Source organism: Phalacrocorax carbo, chromosome 4 (genome assembly GCF_963921805.1).
Source record: "Phalacrocorax carbo chromosome 4, bPhaCar2.1, whole genome shotgun sequence".
Lineage (NCBI taxonomy): Eukaryota > Metazoa > Chordata > Aves > Suliformes > Phalacrocoracidae > Phalacrocorax > Phalacrocorax carbo.
In genome coordinates, this window is record NC_087516.1 from 81,478,954 (window position 1) to 81,498,067 (window position 19,114).

Genomic DNA, 19,114 nt, shown 5'->3' on the forward strand with positions numbered 1-19,114 from the left:
CGTGAGAGAGACAAGGGAGAAAACACCGGTTTGGACCCTCTTGTTCATCCCTCTTCCCAGTTTTGTGTTGCTGTAGACAATCTGATACTCAAAGAGCTAGCAAAGAGCGTACACTCTGCAGCAACTCACAAGCTAAGAAATCTTAAAGATTCCATAAAGAGATGGGGGTGCTGTATTTTCTATAATGGAACAGGGATTTTAGAGAAATACTTTGACATCTTTCCCCCACCCCCAAATTACAGCTCTTTTCTTGAGTAAAGTTGACGAACAAATAATAGTGGGGAAAAGTTGTGGTACTGTGCCACAGGCAGTCAATTTTCCTTTAATTTCTGGAACTGCAATGGTGAACACAATCTCACTAGGAGAGATAGCAAGAAATGACAGTCTGAAGAGCTCACAAGAAGAATAAATTAATCTTCTGAATTGTTAGGTTTTCCATGGCTGCAAAAATGACCTCAGTTTTAGCAAGTCTATAGCTGTGTTTACTATTTAATCCACCTCTTAACGCATGTCAAGAAAAACTTGGAAGCGATGAACCTTTATTTCAAAAGCATAGAGAAAAAAAAAGGCCCCCAAGATCACTAAATCCTGAGGGGGTGAACGCAGAATGTATTTGAGAGAATTTCCTTTTTCTCAAAGTAGAAGGCAATCAGCAGGCAAACACAGGACCAGTTTAGCATAGAATAACGGATCAGCATCGTAGTTGGGTACTCCAAGCACAGCCTGACAAAAGCCAATATAGATACACTGGTTTACAGCAGCTGGGGAACTTACTCCAAGTACACAGCTTACCCTTGCAGATGTCGTGATCCTGGTAAAAACCCTCTCCACAGCCCTGCAGGCACTGGCCCCGGTGCAATGCCAGAGGAAAGGAACAGGAGGTGCAGTGAGTGGCCAGAGGTCCCTCACATGTGGAGCATGAATCATGACAAGCTGATAAAGAAACAGAGCACACAGACCTGAAATATCCCTTTTTTTTTTTCCTCCTTGTGAGTGGTGTTGCTGACTACAGCCTCCTCCAGCCAACAATGAAAACTCCCAGCCGGCATGAGAGCCAGCTATGTGAACTAATGAGAGCAGAAGTGCATGTGTATTAATAACTCCTAACAGTAATAACTCTCACCCACACAGTGTTTTGAATATGTATCTCAGCATGTCTTAATATGCTTCGCAAGGCGAAGAGGTTATTTAAAACAATCCATCACAAGTGAACCAAAGAAAACAAAACCCCCCCCCCAATTTCTCTGTCCCTACTCGCACCTCTGTGCTCTTACATTCCCTCCCACAGGCAAACATCTGGGGAAAAGACGACAACATGTGGAGGGTGCCTTGAGGGCCTTAGAAAAGGTCATGCAAATATGCCTCTTACCTCCGCATCTTCCTTTGCTACTTGGGAAATATCCGTCCGGACACTCTGAAATGCACTTCCCATCATGTAACAACTTATCTGAAGCACAGGTCAGACACCTGGGTTGGTCTGAAGAGCACGTTTCACAGAACTGGTTACAAGCTGCCGAAGCGGACAGCTCATTAATGAAATGCAACTCAATAAGCAAAGAACAACAAAGCCATCAACCTGACCACACAGATAAAATTAAGCAAGCCAAACCATGCCTTGCCCTTTCTTTGTCAGAAAGGCATCTTTAAACAGTCCTCTCCAGCACAAGTAACCTTTCGCACTTCGGTGGAATAAGTAGTGACATTCACAGAGATAGACGTGCGAGTGCAGACAGGTATTCGCTGACCTGTGTCCCGTCTAGGACTCTGAGCAAGTGCAAATACCAGAAATGGGTCTACACCAGCCCTCCCTCCGCTCCTGACACAACCCCCCTCCTGCTAACGTAGTATGTTTTCCCTGTTCACCAACAGCCTGTGAACAGGGAGCGCCATTCTGAACAATATCATGTATGAAAACCATCTCATAAATCTTTACATATCTTTGCACAACACGCGTCACTTATCAGACCGTTCAGGATGTAAAAGATGCGGGAAAAGTTGATAAAAACCCCTGTAATTTTCCCCCTCCCCCTTTCCTTCAAGTCAAAGGTTTAAATGTTAAAATGCATCTAAAAGCAGGCATGATAATGTTTCCTATCAATTCCTGTGGTCTATAGTCTCCCAGGCAGTCACTTCTGAAGTTAACTGACCTGTTCTCGAAGAGCACTACGCAACTCTGGCTTCCCTGAGTCAGTAGCACTTCCGCTGCTGCATATGCAGAAGGGCCAGGTGTTGTACTTGACCAATTTTTGTTTCTTTTCACCAGTGAGACAGTCCCCCTTTAAAAACAGCTTAGAGCTCTCCAGTTCGGTATCAAAATGCATGTTTTTGGTAGAAGATGAAAGGCCCGAACCCTGGAGGTTGTGAGGAACAGCTATGCAGTTTTGAGAAATCACTGGCAATAAAAATCAAAATCATGGCCAAGCTGCACCTAAGTCAACTTTCCTTTTGAGCTTAAATGATTTTCAGATCATGATTACAGATGTAAGATTGCAAGCCTGCACATTTCAAAACACAGGTGAGAAAAAATTACTGGTATAGACATCAAGCAAACTGAAGGGGGACCTGGTCAAAGTGAAATTCATCCAGAAGTGGCCAGAAAAGCAACAATTTTGTCAACACGCTCCAGGTATGAAGGCCTCTCTAGCTAGCTGTGGCCCAGACAGACCTGCATGAAGACAGACAACCCCTCCGCCATTTCTACTGACTGTGCTGGACAGTCCTTCAAAGCAGCTGCAGACGGCTGCCAGCAGAAACCCAGACTTGACCTGAATGGTTGTGGAGAATTGCAGAGTCTTTATTTATTTGAGATTTTTTTTCCCCCTTCATGATCTCTTTGACTCAGGTCTTTTAATTCCCTCCAAGACATCTCTTCCCCTTTTCTCAGCAAACCTTCCCAGCTCCCAGACCTCATCTGTTGTGCAGGTATTAGTTACTGTGATGCTGAATTAGAATCAAATTTACAGAAACCTGCTGGCAAAGGCCATTTTTCTTTCCACAGACAAATGGATTTGTCAAGCCCTCAGAAACAACTTGGTTAGGCTTTCAAGCCGTTCAGCGAGGGAAAAAAATCTTAAACCTTTCAGCATCTGATTAGATTAAATGAATTAATAATCTTACAAGCAAACGGCAGCTTTCCTCAGCCGATATGTATGCACAAGGTGCACCTGGCTTCTTACATCTGCATAAAATCAGAGCTGCTACACAGCTAAATGAAATATTGATTCCTTTTTTTGCGGAGCATTTCTCAAACTTCTTGCAAAGAAAACGGGTATTTACCACTGCAGGTTCCATCCTTTGTATAAAACCCCTGTCCACAGCTGGCCACGCAGAACCCTGCTTTTAGCACGCGTGATGTGTCTTTGCAGGACAAACAATTGTTCTCAGCAGCACCCCAGCATGAGGAACAGGACTCGTGACAAGCTGCAGGAAAGAACAGTGCAGGATTAACAAGCAATCAGCTTCCAATCATTTCTTTAAAAGGAAGAGTTTGCAGTAACTAAGTTTATTTCTTCAGTTTTGTCCCTTAAATTCACTGGCATTCACTGCTTCAAACAAAAACCCACTGCTCTTCTTCTGTTGGTATCTTTCATCCAAGCCATCTCAGGGGTGCAATTTATAGCTTCATTTAGTACGTGCAATATGACACGCAGTATACATCAGAGCAGTTTCTGTAGCTGTAATCAGACTAGGAGGAGTGTTGGTAACACCGTTAAGTCCTGTTCATCCTGGTGCTAGGGGCTGTACAAGCCAAAGGGAGGCGTGAAGAGATCCCATCGCACGCTACTTAAGAAAACAGACCTCCAATTGGATCCTTGCAGTGGCAGCTGACATTAACCCAGTCCACGTACAAAACCAGAATTAGACTGCAGGGCTGCAACCAAGATCCTGCAAAATTAAAAGCAAGACAGACTACTTCTAGAAATGACTCCTGCTGCCCTTCCAGGACTCTGCATCAGTGCAGAAGGAACCGACTTCTGGCCGTTGGCCGATCTGGTCGGGCAGGGCAGAAATCCTCACGTGCTCAGATGGAGTAATTCCTGGGGAAAGGTGGACAGTGGGTCCCAGGTCCAGTACGGGGGGGCACTGCGTATCTTTTCCTTGACATTGCCAGCAGAAGAGAGGGGACACTCCCTCACTGAGTTGAGACACCTGCTACTTTTCTCTCTGGGTGAGCCATGTATCGTGGCTGGGACACAGTAATGTTTCAGATATTCCTGAAGTGTATCACATTCTGGCAATGCAGGCAGTATAAGTGCTCTCCCTGCGGCATATGGGAACACACAGGCAGAACAGAGTGATCCTCGAGCATGATGACGTCTTACAATTAGACTAATAACTGTATGGAGATGAATTCTGCCTCCCAAAACAGCTGTTAAATGAGCCACCTTATTCGAAACTGCACAAGTTCAGCTGTGGGGGAAATTCAGCCCATTGTGGTTACTGTTTATGAAATCTGTGGCACAGATTCATGTTCAATCCTGCGCTGTCAGTGCTTGCAGGAACTGTGCAAATTACAGTTCTTTCAGCTATGAGATCTTTTTCTCAATTACACCCAAATAAATTCCAAAGATGTTCTTAAGTTCATTATTTCACAACAAGGCAGGTACTTGCTTGTGCTCCCAGACCACAGCAGGTGGGAGAAAACAGAACTCTTTGACATTTTCCCTGTATCCACAAACACTCCTAAAGTTGCACCCACCCAAGAAAAACTCATCTGCGAGTAGTGTCAGTGTAACGCAAGAACCAGCGGACACAGCCGCAGCTCACCCACAGAACTAAGAGCATATTTACATACAGAACAGTGACAAAAGCAAACACCTTCCCGCCAAAATAAGCCCCCTAAGTGAGCGACAATTCATCCTCTCCCCAACAACAGGCGAGAGTGAAAGTGTTTGCAATCCAGGTAGCCGTAAGTAAGTTTACAGCACACCAGTGATCACCACTACCCCCGTCTCACTCCTGTTTTGCCTGGTTTCTACCCTTATTCTGTCTGCATGAGGCCATAGTTGGTCTTGGGTTTGTTAATTAACGAGATGGAGCACCTATGTTGGTGCTTATATATGAATCATGCTGCACAGCGTAAGATAAGCATCCCATCTTAGTGGATCTCACCGCTCCCCAAGGCAGGGAAGCCTTATCTCCATCTCCATCCATATGTAGGGAACTAAAACACAGAGATGTGACGGGACACGCATGGGGTTAGGAAAGAGAATTTTTAGGGGTCCAAGACAATTTGAGTTCATACCCTGTGCATGGTCCTTTGACTTTCTGGGTGTTCCTTCTTCACACTTCTACCTTCGTTTATTTTCCCTTTTTTGGTCTTCTGTTGCCTTGTAACTAGCTTTTGCTTTCCCCCTTCTCACCTCCCTGCATCTTCCCACCCCTCACACTTTATTCTGGATCTCTCCAGAACACTATGGCTCTTCTAGTTCCTGAACACTCCTATGTGAGGAAGCTGGGCATCCTGCACCCAAAAGGATCTTCCCCCGACTCCTGTGGCAAGTGCCGTTACCACTATCAAGCGCATCTAATTGTGGCTGAATCACAACACTATGCATATCAAACATCCCATCCTGAGGTAAAGATCGTGCACACTTTTCTGCTCCAGTTGATAATTTCCCTAGCTGATATAAAGCTGCATCTCCTTCCAGCTTGGGTGATTCTCACGGCATGCCTACACTCGAAACCTAACTGCAGAATGTGAGTTCATGCTGTAAATTCCTAAGTACTGAAATGTCCTCACTTCACCTTCCAGCCCTGGGTGATTTGCTCCTCTCTGAGCTCAGTCTAACTTTCAACATCTTTTTGAAAGGTTGGGCACCAGGACTTGGATCCTCTAATTGGAGACTTCCCACTGCACAGCTTGACCCGCTTGCAGTTAAGCTCCCTCAATATGTTGACACATCTGAACATACCCAGTTATTTGCAGTGTTCTCAAGTCCTCTCTGGAGATGCTGCTCCTTTACAAGAGACACTTTTCTCTCCTGGCAGCTGGCCTCCAGACTCTGGTTTTAAAGAGGCAGCCTTGTATACAGCTGTATTAAAAATGCGCTTTTGATGAAAGCCAGGTCAGTTGGGCCAATGTGCTTTAGCTCCCACCGCGCACCGTTTGCTGCCCACACCAAGTGCTCCCCAGTACATCCTCATGTCCGTCTCTTCTCTCAAGCAGCTGCCTCAAGCTGTCCCTCTGCATAGGTCAAAATAATATCTTCACCTCCCACCAGCACCACATGTTTTGCTGGACGTACCATAAACAACACAAAGGCTGGAAAGGTCTTTGGCACGGCTGGAGCCCCATCCCGCGCTCTTCTCTGGAGATGGTGCCCAGCAGTACTGTCTCTGTGCCACAGCCCGCGCACGGCCGTTCTGCCGGGCTTTTGTCACCACCGCCGCTGTCCTTGCCCGCAGCTGACTGCGGTGCAAACAACTCCTGCCTCCCAGCTCGCCTTCCCTTCTGGCTCTGGCTCTCTTAAGCCTTTCTATGGATACATGGCCATAGGGCTAACAAAGCAGCAGGCAGGCCAGCCCAGCCCACTCGCCCGTTCTCTGCTGCCAAAAGAAACTCATCACAAACGTTATTCTAAATGCAGCCACCAAGAAAGGGAGTGAGACAAGAAGGAAGGGTGTTTCAGACAAGGTGGGCTAAGAGCACTCCCAGTGCTATAATTCTAGTGGGGAAACCTGTAATGTCTAGACTCAAGCCAAGTAAAGATACAAACGAGCACAGTCTGCAGGCTGGAGGAGTGTAAGATCTTAGTTCACTTCCCTCTCCAGTTCCCAGTTGGCTGTCACTGGCCCTTGGCAAGGATCCTGCAAATCCACCCCTGGGTATCAGAGCAACTTTCAACTCTTCTAGTGAGGCAGCTGTTGTGTTAAAAGTGCATGTCTTCCTAGATGGGGGATGACATCTGTGGTATCTCAGCTATGGAAAGGCTACAGTGAGAGAAGTAGAGTTGAAGTACAACCTACCAGAGGTCATCAGAACTTCTGAGAAGCTACAGTGAATTTGGCAAACTGATATGAAACATCCTCTGGACTGCAAGCTACTAGGCAGAAGCCAGGCCCAAACGGCTTCTTTGGGACAGAAAGGGAGGGGATCTCAGTAACAGGGTTTTGAAGAAAGGAGGGAAAGAAGAAAGAATGCAACCTGACTTTCAGCAAGACAGCCACATTTAGCATTTGGAAGCAGTGCAAAGGAATCAAAGTACAGGATTGGTAACAAATTCCTCAGGTGGGCCCACAACAAAAAAATGCTTGGAGCAAGAGACTCAGCTCTGATGTGCTGCTCCAATCCCCAGCTCTGCTACGCAAGCCCTCCCCGGGATCAGGCTGCACGGACTCCTCTGACACAGCCATTTCTGTATGCGAGGTGGCAAGCGCCTCCAGGAGTTATCAGCCGCCAGTCTGCACATGACAAACACGCACAGCCTGATTCATGCTCCTCGAGATACAATCCATCGCTTCTCATGCTTGCAGCGACAGGCACCAGACAATTTATTTTCGCATGTCTTGAGGACTTTTTTGTCACAAGTCCAGCAGCTACTAAATCCCAGCCAGCATCTCCACTCCGTTTGCCAACAGATGGTACAACCACAGCTGGAGTTGTAAACAATGGACCCCCAACATGTAAGACCCGGGTTCATGCGGATGGGACAGCAGCCCCAACCCATTCCTGCCCTGCCTGCAGAAGCTTTGGCTCTTTCAGCCCTGGATCACTGCCAGACTCAACAGCTGCTCCTCACCCAAACAGCCAGTCACCAACTGCACCGAAAAAGCAGGGGAAAAAATGGAAGCATTCAACGAGCCACTGTCAGCTAAAACATTTTTGCCTACAGCAACTAAGTGGCTGCGTGAAAACAAATCAACAGAAGTGACTGTATCGCCACGAAGCTGTTTTCACCCTTCCTGGCTATTTTCAACTCAGATTTGTAGGGGCAGTTTTTCATTGCCTCTTCCCTTCGGTGTGGATACTGGACTTACATGCAAGACCCTGCAGCTTAATCGGGCACTGCTGCTGAAGGAAAGATGTTCAAAAGAACATAGTTGACCTCCCAGTTGCAATAGGGTGTGCAGTTACTCTGCCTCCGCTGACACGATGGTATTCATTAAGCTGCAGTAACGTATCTTTCCAGAAAATCAATGTTAAACAGACAAAACTTCAGGGTTTTGCTTCCTGGTTAAAGCAAGAGCGCTCCAGGGGCTCCTGAGCCAACAGGTCTTTTTCTCTGCTCTGTTACTCTGGAGTTGCAGGGCTGTAATGTAGGAGTCACACAGAAGTGACACAAGCCCAGGCTTTTAGAAGATAAGAGGTCCTGCAAAGTGATGTTTCTGTTCTTTCATGATTGACCAGAAGTCAGAGAATCAATTGAAGATCAACTCACCAAGCTGCCTCTCATCTGCATCAGTGCAGGAATAACACTCCCAGGTTTGACGACAGCAGGAGGGCTAACGTAGATGGCATCCTCGCAAGAACACAGTATGAAGTCACTGCTCAGCTTTGGGAAAGCACAGAGAGGTTCAACTGCTCTGTGCCGCGTGGCACCATTAACCACCTCTAATCTGCCCTCCTCGCCGTGAGCTGGGCAAGCTCAGCTTAGTCACGTTCAGTCATTTATTCTCAAGATAAGCCTCCGCAGCTGGGATACGGCAGAGAAAAACAACAGGTCGTGAATAAAAACCCAAGTGCTTTGCTACAGAGTGAGCCGGGTCTGTTAGTGTCAAGTTGCACATTTCAGCATTCGCATTTTGGCAGATCAAAGCAGAAACACTTGAGTTCTGCCTAGGCTTTTGAATAATCTTGAAAACATAAATAATTAAGTTAGGAAAATGCAGTGAGAGCACTGAACACTGCAAGTCCTTTGAGCCCTTCTGTTCTACCAGGCAGACATCTTTTATTTTTGCTTCCCTTCACTTTGCCTTTGAAGGGGGGGCGGGTTTTCTCAACTGTTTCCACAGCCTATTTCTGACAAGGAAGACTTAATCTACCCCTCTGCTCTAAGCCTGATACAAACTGATCCACGATCTTTAAATACACTGCTACATAACTGAGCCTATCACCTTTTATTCTCAACTTCACTTTCTCTTAATGGTTTTAATACTTTACAGAAGCAGGTGGAGGGACAGGGGCAGGAAACAACCTGGTGTATGATTAAAATAGGGCAGAAACCAAACTACTGTATTCCAAAATCCAGAATGGATTCAATGAGACCAGATGCTATAAAACAGGAACGTAAGGAAAGATTGTGTTTTGTTACGATGCGGACAGCAGTGTTTCAACAATAGGATGGAGTAAGAAACCTGGACTTATAGGTCTTTTTTATCTCTGGAGCAAATTCCACAAGAGGGAGTTTACTGGAATTACAGCAATTAACATAGTCTAGTTCTTCCTTCTTGTGATTTTGGAACATGCTTTTTGCAGATGTTAGAAGCATTATGAGAAAAGCGTTTCTGAACAGTGTAAGGCTCGCCTGGACAATCAGATTAGAGATTTGTAAAAATACAGAGGATGCAAAGAAAGAGCGAACAGCAATGAATTATGGACTGTATCTGAAATTTAAGACTTTATCCACTGGTTTGACTTTATGCAGAAAATGCAGCCAGGCAGAACTAAAGCAAATTGGTTTAATTCCCTTGAGGAAACAGGAACAAATTTTCCCAGCAACTTTCAGCTACGAGCATGTGCGACTGCAAATTTGGATGGAATGTACAATCACTGATCTACAAACCAGTAATAAAATGAAACATTAGCCTTTCCCTACTGCTTCAGCAATACGTGGGCACTGCCAATTAAAACACTAGGAGCAGGTGGAAAGGAAATGGTAAAATAAAACCAAATGAAGTAGAAGATTATTTGATACTTAAGTCTATAAATTCTTTTGGACTGGGTCTCTCCTACTTATACATGCACAACGGGGCTAGTCTATACTCCCTGCTGGAGGGCAGAGGTTTTCAGACTTTCTAAACTTGAAACAAATGGCCAGCTCTTCAAGGCAAACCACTTCAGAAAAGAAAGCTGGACTTAGAATCTAAAGTGCTTTTCCCTGAAATCTGCCAAAAGCCCGAAGTCTGTATTTAAGCAGGAGGGCTAGCTCCAAAGAAATTAAAGCAATGGCTCAAGAAGTTCAGCGTGTGCTCCACCCCTTTGCTGAATTAGAGCTGCAGAAATAATTAGAAGACTTCTAAAAAGGCCAACATCAAGAGGAGAAAAGTGTTAACTTTAAAGAAAACAATTAAACTGTCACGATGAAAAAGCAGCTGCCTTACAGTTTGGGAAAAGTACAAGTATTTCAAAGGAGCAGCGGAAGCTCATAAAAGCACCATCATACTTCCATCAAAGAAAAAACTGCAACTTCACAATCTCATTCTCAGCCTTTCCAATCACTAACGTATAGGATTTAGACACATTTAGACACATCTCAGTGTTTGACAGAATTACTCCTTTATTTACTTTGCAAATACGCTTCCTCAGAACAGTTAGTCCATACAACTTTCAGGAAGAGCATACCATAGAAGCAAGTGAATGGCAAAACAAAGCAAAAAAAAAAAAAAAGTGCAAGAAAGTATTTTCTGTGCTCTTTTCTGAGTTCTATCAATCCCCCATCCCTCCAAGCAATTTTCTGTGCACTTCAAAGTACTGTCTCCTGGAAGGTCTGGCTTTAGCAGCTACAGTTAGTCTGCACTGAACTCAAAGAAAACCCCCATGGATCAGATTGCCAGGCATGGCTCAAGGTGTTATATCCTTCGTAAAATTTGTGCATACATCCTGCTCTGTACCCCTTAATGCCACAAATTCCACAGTCACATTTCCAGAAGAAAATTCTGAATTGAAAGAGGACAGTGGTGAAAAAAGAGTGTTCAAAAGCAGAGAGTTTTAGACCAACAGAACTCATCTGCAGAGGAATTTTAATGGACATTTCCCCAGCCAGTAATCAGTTTTACACTGTATGACTTAGTTCCTCTGTTCGCTCCTTCCTTTACTCTAGGGTGAACATTAACACCTATGTCAACAGCAGATCCCTCAACAAGGGCTCTATCTAACAGCTCGGGTACAGACTTTGTCTGCTGTTTTGCTATCCCTAAGTATTGCAGTCTTTTTTGCTTTGAGTTACCTGTGCAGAGGAGCTGATCCTGAAAGTATCCTTTCCCACACGAAGTCACACACTGCCCGTTCTTCATTAGCAGGGATGTGTGGCACGAGGAGCACTCAAATCCACTGGTACAGGCTGAGCATGTTTCATTGCAGGCTTCCAAGAGAATGAATAGAGAAGAAGGATGTATTAATCCCAAATGTCTCGATGCAGCAAGACTCCCCTGCTCTGATAAAAGGAGACAATTTTGCCTCATTCTGGGAGAAGAGTGTGAGAATTTGCATTTTTCAGGGGCTTCTACCTGAAACCTCCTCAAGTCTTAAGCCTATGGTTACTACTTAGTACGTGGCTGAATGCTTTTCCAAATGAAGCCTGGCGATCTCTTTATAAGGCCTGTGGGATCCTACAAACAAAGGCACAGCAACCCACAGAGGAGACAGTCATCTCACAGGGTATAACACCTTGCAGAAATTACCTAAGCAAATCCCCCCATCCTGGTAGAAGCCCGATTCACACGTCGCCACACAGCGCCCATTCTGCAGCTTCCTCCTCGCATCTCGGCAGGCCCTGCAGTGATCGAAGGCCTCAGAGCAGGTCAAACAGTCTGGGTGGCACTCAACTGGCACAAAGACAAGACACAAAAGGTAGAAACCATCAGCAGTGTTTTCAATCGGGAAGGCACAAACCAATGCATACTCCAAAATCAAAGCCAAATTTATTATTTATTTCTGTTGATGGTTCAAGGTGTGTTAGTTTTGGAGTGGTTTTTATTTTTTCCAAGACTGAGTGAAAGGGGCTAAATATTATACTGCTGTATTCTAATATGTGAGACTAGTATTGCACAGACTCAGATTTTCTAGACTATTGATAAATAGGATATTCATTGTCCACATGGTTTGTGAGCAGTAAAAATCCTAAGTCATCAGGAATTAACGGTCTGAAACAAGCTGAATTTGAGTTTCCTTCAGTCAAACCCTGCACTGTCCATGCCAGGCGACAGTACAGGTGGCCCACCACTCCCCTCCGGTGAAAAGCTTAATGTCACAGCACCTTAGCAATCATTTCCTGGCCACAGGTCTTTTCTCAAATGGCATAGCTGCTCTCTCTGCAGAGGCCAAGAGAAGGACTATTTTCGCGTTACTACTGAGCTACTTTTGCTTGCGGGAAGAAAAGCTGTCTGTTCCTTCCTGACTCATCAGCAAAAAGGATCCTAGTGCTGAAAACTCTCCTTCATTTACACTAAATAACCTGCAAGTATCCAGGAGATGTACCTAAGGAAAGAATCAGGAATCAAGCACTGCAGAAGACATACAAGTTGAAGATAACAATGAATCCAGTGATAAACAGGAGGAATGAATAGGAGGCTTTGTCTCCATTTCTTTCCAGTAACTTTCCAAAGGTATATGCAGCCCCAACCTTCCAGTCTAACAACGAACTGACTACGTGGAGAGGTATAGAATGGACAATTTTTCTCCAGGTACAAAGAAATTCCCTCTGCTCCAACCCAAATGTTCTCAGTGAGGGGGCATACTTGCTGGTTCTTACGTATATACAGCTATGCTTAGGGCTAAATGCTTTACACTGGCTGAGGATGAACGGGTTCTTTCTGCCTGCTTCCCCCAGCACATCTGTGAAAAGCAGCAATAAATTTTTACTGGCTTTAATGAAGCAGATGCGTTAGGGACTGATGCTCTGGGCTCACAGATTGAACTGCTGCAGGCTGGAGTTTGCATTTGTTTCTCATTCCGTCCAACGCAACACAGAAAAAGACAGAGGGAAAACAGCAGGCTTTAGTCAATGAAATTTTCATTTACCTTTTAGGACACAAAAATGCACGTTTGGCTCTGTGTGTCCAATACCGTGACTTCAAAGCCTGTATTCTCCAAAATGCTACCATTGCAGAAGCTAAATGAAGAGGCCAGATTTTCAAGGGTAACCAGTACACAGTGGCACTTCTTGATAAGAAGGGGAACGGATGGGTGCTGAAAGCACTTTATAATCCGTCCCCTCCTTAGGAGCCTGTGCTGATGCTGTTCCCTTTCGAAAATCCAGGACAATTTTATCTGAACTGTACAAACCCCATTTTCCTCACTTTTCAATTTGTACTGCTTTGCATTTTTATTAGCACGCAGTAAATAACAAGCTCTAAAACATTAATATGGCAAATGTGCCAAGGCACTCCTGCAAATGACAGTGTAATTAAACTGTGAAGCTATTTTCTTTTTGCTGAGATAAAACATTAACTGGAGCACTCTGATAAAACCAAAGGTACATGAATGTAACAAGAAGAGCTACCAACAGGAAAAACTAGCAAACCACAGCTAAAGCCTACCAACTCTGACATGTAAATCAAGGAGCAGGACAGTATCCTGGAGAAAAATGAATTTATATGCAAAAGTAACATATAAACTAAGGCTATCCTAATCTTGCCAATCAATTATTAACTGGCAGCTGTTCAGCCCCAGGTGAGCTTGTGGCAAAACAGTGTAAGCAGGTTCTTTCTTCTTTGCACTGCCAAGAAATAATCAGTAGCCCATAAACTCCAAAAGCCATGTTAGGATTCAGAAAGGAGCAGTCCCTCGCCTTATAAAACTCATGTTGAAGAAAAGAGAAAAAGACAAAACATTTCCAAAACAAAAACCCCAAGGAGAAACTCTTTTGCCAAAAGAAAGCTATCTTTTAAACCAGGGGAAGTCAGTGGGAGCTCTGGATGGAGCCCTAAACCTCTATAAGAACCCTAAATATATGGAAACCAGTTAATTGGCAACTGCAAACCAAAGACAAGTTAAAATTCAATGCAGGTATCAGACCTGTAGTGGGGAAGTGAGGGCCACGGGGCTGCCAGAACAACCACCGTGCCAGAGGTGTATGCGCAGCATGTGCTCCCACCCAACACGAGTGGCGGCAAGAAACGATGGACCCAGGGTCTGTACCTGGCTCGCAGTGCGGGCAGCAGTCACCCTTCGCCTCAACAGCCAGGCTGCCCAGCGGGCAGGGCGGGCAGGAGCGCTGGAAGCAGGTCACCTCCGTGCCCCGGCATTCACATTCTCTGCACGGCCCTTCTTCCCATTTCTCTCCATTCTGCACAAGAAACATCAAACGGGCCGCATCAGTAGCGAAGGAGAGTCTTTGCACAAAGCGTTTTTGCCATGCATGGAAATGTCTGGGTAAATTGCAAGGCTACATCAGTGCTAGTAGTAAATGAAACATTTCTAGGACTGTTTCAGCACTGAGGCCTGTTGACATGGCACTGCGTGCCCTCTTTGCCTTTCCAGAGTAAGGCAGCCTGCAAAGCACCTACTGAGAAGAGTCCTTGGCCCATGAACACCTTAACACATTCCCTCTCAGCACTCCCTCCAAAGCAGGGTGTTTTTCAGTTAGCAGCAAGTCCTTTCTACTTCTTCACCACCCTTCATTTTCTCTGTCCCAAGGCATTTTGTCTCATCTCCAAATTTTGCTGCCTCACTTGTCCACTTCTTTTTCACAGCCTGGTAACAGTGCTTGAGTCTGCTCTGTGTCTGAACCGATAGATACCCGTAATCTGTCCTCTGTCTGAATCTGTGTCTTTGCACAACGACCTTTTTGTCACACTTTAAATCTCTTTCTCACCTTGACAGCATTTTATTTCCTCTCCCCCTCCTCTCTTCTGTTGCCTCATTTTCCGTCACCAAGGACTGGCCAAAACACCACAGAGAGGAAGAGGTCTCACCGGCTTCCTTCAAAACTACCCATCGCACCCGATATCTCTCTACTTTTACTAGTCGATGGAGGGGAGAGATCTTGCACCCACTGTTCCCCTCCCGCGATCTGCATCCCTTGGTCTGCTCAAAAGGCCCCCGAAGCTGCCCTCAGCAGCTGAGGCTCTGCTGGCACCCCATGAGGAGGTCAAGAGGCAGCAAAGACAGAGCATTTTTAATACTCTTGAAGCTTTTGTGCCAGTTCCTCTCTTAAAAAAGAGGAAGCACAAACTGGAATAAACCTGACACCTTGATATGTTTTACCTCACTTGGGTCAGAGAGAGCGATGTGAGGAAGGAAAGGCAAGTATTAGCATTGAAAAAACCTGAAACAGTATTAAACTTCCCATTTCTCACATCTGTTGGCAAACAGCAGCGATTAGCTCCAGTCCTCATGTCAGAGCAATGAAAAGTCCATTACTAGTATATTTAAAATTCCATTACTAGCATATTTAAACCAAGACACTTAATGTTTCCTTTCTATTTAACTTCAGAAGGAAAGTTCCTTGGAAATATTCATAAAGTAATGGACTCCTGTTGCAGTAAAAACTATAATCTGTGGGAAACACAGACAGAAAGCTATACATTGCCCCAGCTGCGTGTAGCCTCTGCTTTGTAGGATTAAAGGCCTCTTTAACAACATGAGGTGTGCAGGAAACCTATAAGTACGTATATTAAATATTAAAGGGAAATGATTGATTATATCACACAAAGGAGAGCAAGGCAAACTTAAACTCTGCAGCAGATGCACACGTTATACACAAGTGCGTTCTGTAAATTTTAAAAGCAATCTGCAGACAATATTAATGGACTAATTTTCTGCTACACTTGCAATTAAAATCCTTCTCAGAACTGGAGAAGGAGAGGCGGTTACTCCAAACCTTTATGTGCGGAACTCACTATTACGTGGCTCCAAAGTACCAGGATACTCACAGCTTTGGTATGTTCTTTGTAAACACAGTAACTGTTACTTGAAATACATTCAGGACAGCACTTCCCATCTAAGTGAATTAATTCTTCACCCTGTAAAGAGAAAGGCTGCAGCAATTCAAAAGGAATCAACACCACCAAAAATACTGTGGAATGTAGAGGCAGAACAGCTCTCACCCTGGAATGCAATCTTCAATATCTAATTTCACCTTATCTTCTCTCTATCCTACTTCTCCTCTGTAGGTAGTTTGAAAAATGTGTTTAGTGAATACTGCAGTTGCAGAAGAAACCTCAGAGAAGGCCAGGGAATTCTGGCCATTACTTCATCCCTAAATCCCGCAGAGAAAGAACCCCCCCACTATAATCCACTGCAAGTACAGAGACTAGGAATGCCATATTTCTATTATGAATCTCTAGGATTTTACTTGACCACTGTCAAGATTCCAGTGCATAGAAGCTTACCTTCATTTTGAATGTTCAACTTTTTTCTCCCCAAGAGATTTTCAAAGCACACGCTCTATTTATCCCAGATGGAAAAAGCCTGTTCCTTGTTACAACTGTACAACTCCACGGAATCCATTTAAATAACTCCAGTTTGAAGGTAAGAATTCAGCAGCAGCAGAAGAGAATAAAGTGCCCTAATTCGTCACAACTTTTTGTGCCCGATGTGGAAGCTGAATATTTAGAAGAGAGGGACGCTCTGTCTTAGGGAACCAGGAAGAGCGTCAATTTCCTGACCTGAGTAGCTTTTCTGGACCTGATTCTCACACAGTGTAAACACAGGGAAGGTAATACATACTAGTCAGAAAAGAGACACATGTATACAAAACCACTACAACTAACAAGTTACAAATGAATGACTAAGATTTGATGCTGACCTGCACTGAGGACTCATCTGTGCCTTTTAAATGTCAGTGTTAACACCCATCCCAAATCTCAGTGGGCACCATGTCTCCACTTTTGCAATCAAGCTGATTACTTACGTGCGACAAACAGAGGAGTCACGACCGTTCGTTAAATGCTTGCGAGGGGCTCACATACCCAGTCAAATCTCATGGCTTACGATGGTTTCTATTTCATCATGCGGCTGATCTCTTCTGACGGCTCACAAAATTCTGCTGAGCGCCAAGTTTACCAAATAGCTTTGCTGATTTACACCAACCGGGCACCCGTTCCAGCAGTCACTCCGGGATATTTTTCACTGTGCCACAGTGGCACGCTCGCCGGTTTGCGTATGTGAATTACTTCGGACACAGATAGGGCAATAACAGCACTGGTCACTGTTAGCTTCACCAAGGTAGAACAACTAAGCCAGGCCACACCCTAGCAATCCCCGTGCATTTCTGAGAATGGGTAAGAGAGGAGAAACCGTATGGTTCTTAATCATCAAGGACCACACACAGCCTAAATCTCTCTGGGCTGGTTCTATATATTTTTGCTCTTAAATCATTACTTCAAAATGCCATTGGCAGTGGTTGGATCTCATGTCACTACTATGTACTGTAAGCTCTCCCATCCCCACCCCTGCCCGCATCTCCACCCACATACATAAACACACACTACAGGAAAACTGAGAAAAACTAGCCACGGAACATGGCTCGCCCAGCCAAAAAAAAAAAAATGCAACCACAGTACTCTGCCAGGACTCAGAAAAGGGAGAGGCTTTGCGAGATAATTTGTGGCTTTGCTGAAGAGAGATTCATCATATTGCAGGTTGAGAAGATTGAAAGGCAGTGATAGGCTGGGGGGCAGAAGAGATTAAAAAATGGTTTATGCAATCTCTCTCAAACATATACACACCTCCATCCACGCACACCATCCGTAACTCGCAACAGCCTAGATCCATTTCTTCTAAATAGCAGAAAGACTCCTGCAGCTTGCTGGCTGCACGGTAGTCCCGCAGCACCCTGCAAGCTCCATCTTAGTGATCCCGTAGTTTCTAGGGCTGGCAGGGCTGCTGGCAGAAATCCTCCATCGCCAGCCTACTCAGGTAGGCTGCAGCACCCCCCTGCTAGCACCTATGACCCGTCCCCCTCTGAGCACCGTCACGAGTGTGCTTACTTAGCTGGGGTGCTGGCAAGGGCTCCAGCAGGATTATTTGATGCTCTGCCAGTTTGAGTGGTTTTGGTTGAGCTCATCCACTTCAACATCCGTAGCTAACGCAGCCTGCCACATAGCTTATATTCCTAGCTCATCAGTAACCTGCTGAAAATGGCTTTTTGAAGATTAGGTCAGAATCACCACAGATACTTTCATTTGGCAGTTGCTGGAGAGGTTTGTTTGAAAGGGTTTATAAGCTAAACCTCTCCCCTGCCCTCACGTAATGCTGCTATACTATGTCGAGCTGTCTAGGATTTGTAGTTCATATCTGTGGCCTCATTACACTTTAAATAGGACGATGTGACCAGAAAATTAATAGCGCCTTAATGAAGAGATGAATCCAAATGCTCTTAGCTTCACGTCAGCTCTGATTTATTGATGCAGGTGCCTAACAAACAGACCTGCACCTTGAAAAGGAAAAAGCAAAAGAAAATATTTCATTTGCTTTTTGAGTAAATATTTTCCTGTAATTAATGCGCACCTTGTACTGCTGAGATAAACTATCGCTGAACCTGACTTGAGGAAGCTAGTTTATCTTAAGGGAAGCCATGCAGAATAATAAATCCTTGGGCAAATATCTTTTATCAAGTGGGACCATAACTCTTGTCTACAACAAAGGACACTGTCCTCCTCCTCCTGTCCTCCTAGCAATCACGTTTCGTTCTATACAAAACTGCAGCAGTTCATACTCTGACAAATAATATCACTCTTTTAGATACTCAGGCTTGTAGATGGGTGGTTACCCCTGAGGGCCTGAGTTTGAAAAATTGGTGTGTGAGTGATAAAGCTGCACCCTTTTGAACCCCCCCAGTTCTGAACCCTTCATGTTAACATCTCCAGCTATTGTTCTGTAAAATATCCCTGGCTTTTCCGAATAATGGATTCTTTGTCAGTACCCAAGATATGAGCATGAATATTAAATAATTCTCCCTACTGAGCCATGACAGCACGCCATCATCATTAGTGTAAATGATCCAATTTACAGCCATAAGCACACAGGAAGCTGACTGAAACAGATGCAAATGCACAAGATTTTATGACAACCACGACTTTACACCCGGCAAAATCTCTCCATGCAGTTTAAGGTCAGATGATCGTCAGCAGTACTACAGCAGTGACAAGAGTTTGGGTCTCACACTCAATGCACTTCTGCTATTTAAAAGGCACAACCTCAGATGAACACTTTTATTCCTAGACACATTCTCCCTGCACGATCATCATTCGGGACCCCATGTGTGGATTCACACTTTTTTGAACACTC

General features: G+C 44.7%; 1 protein-coding gene across 2 annotated transcripts in view; it reads right to left on the bottom strand.

The window, feature by feature from the left end:
• Positions 1 to 19,114, bottom strand: part of FRAS1 (Fraser extracellular matrix complex subunit 1) — a 173,103-nt gene that overhangs the window by 81,464 nt on the left and 72,525 nt on the right. For both annotated transcript variants that reach the window (XM_064450662.1, XM_064450661.1), the window contains exons 10-16: positions 15,757 to 15,846; positions 14,021 to 14,168; positions 11,563 to 11,706; positions 11,109 to 11,243; positions 3,277 to 3,420; positions 1,370 to 1,510; positions 793 to 933 (exon numbers count right to left, since the gene is read on the bottom strand). In XM_064450662.1, coding sequence (XP_064306732.1) covers positions 793 to 933; positions 1,370 to 1,510; positions 3,277 to 3,420; positions 11,109 to 11,243; positions 11,563 to 11,706; positions 14,021 to 14,168; positions 15,757 to 15,846 — 943 coding nt within the window. The remainder of the gene's footprint in view (positions 1 to 792; positions 934 to 1,369; positions 1,511 to 3,276; positions 3,421 to 11,108; positions 11,244 to 11,562; positions 11,707 to 14,020; positions 14,169 to 15,756; positions 15,847 to 19,114) is intronic.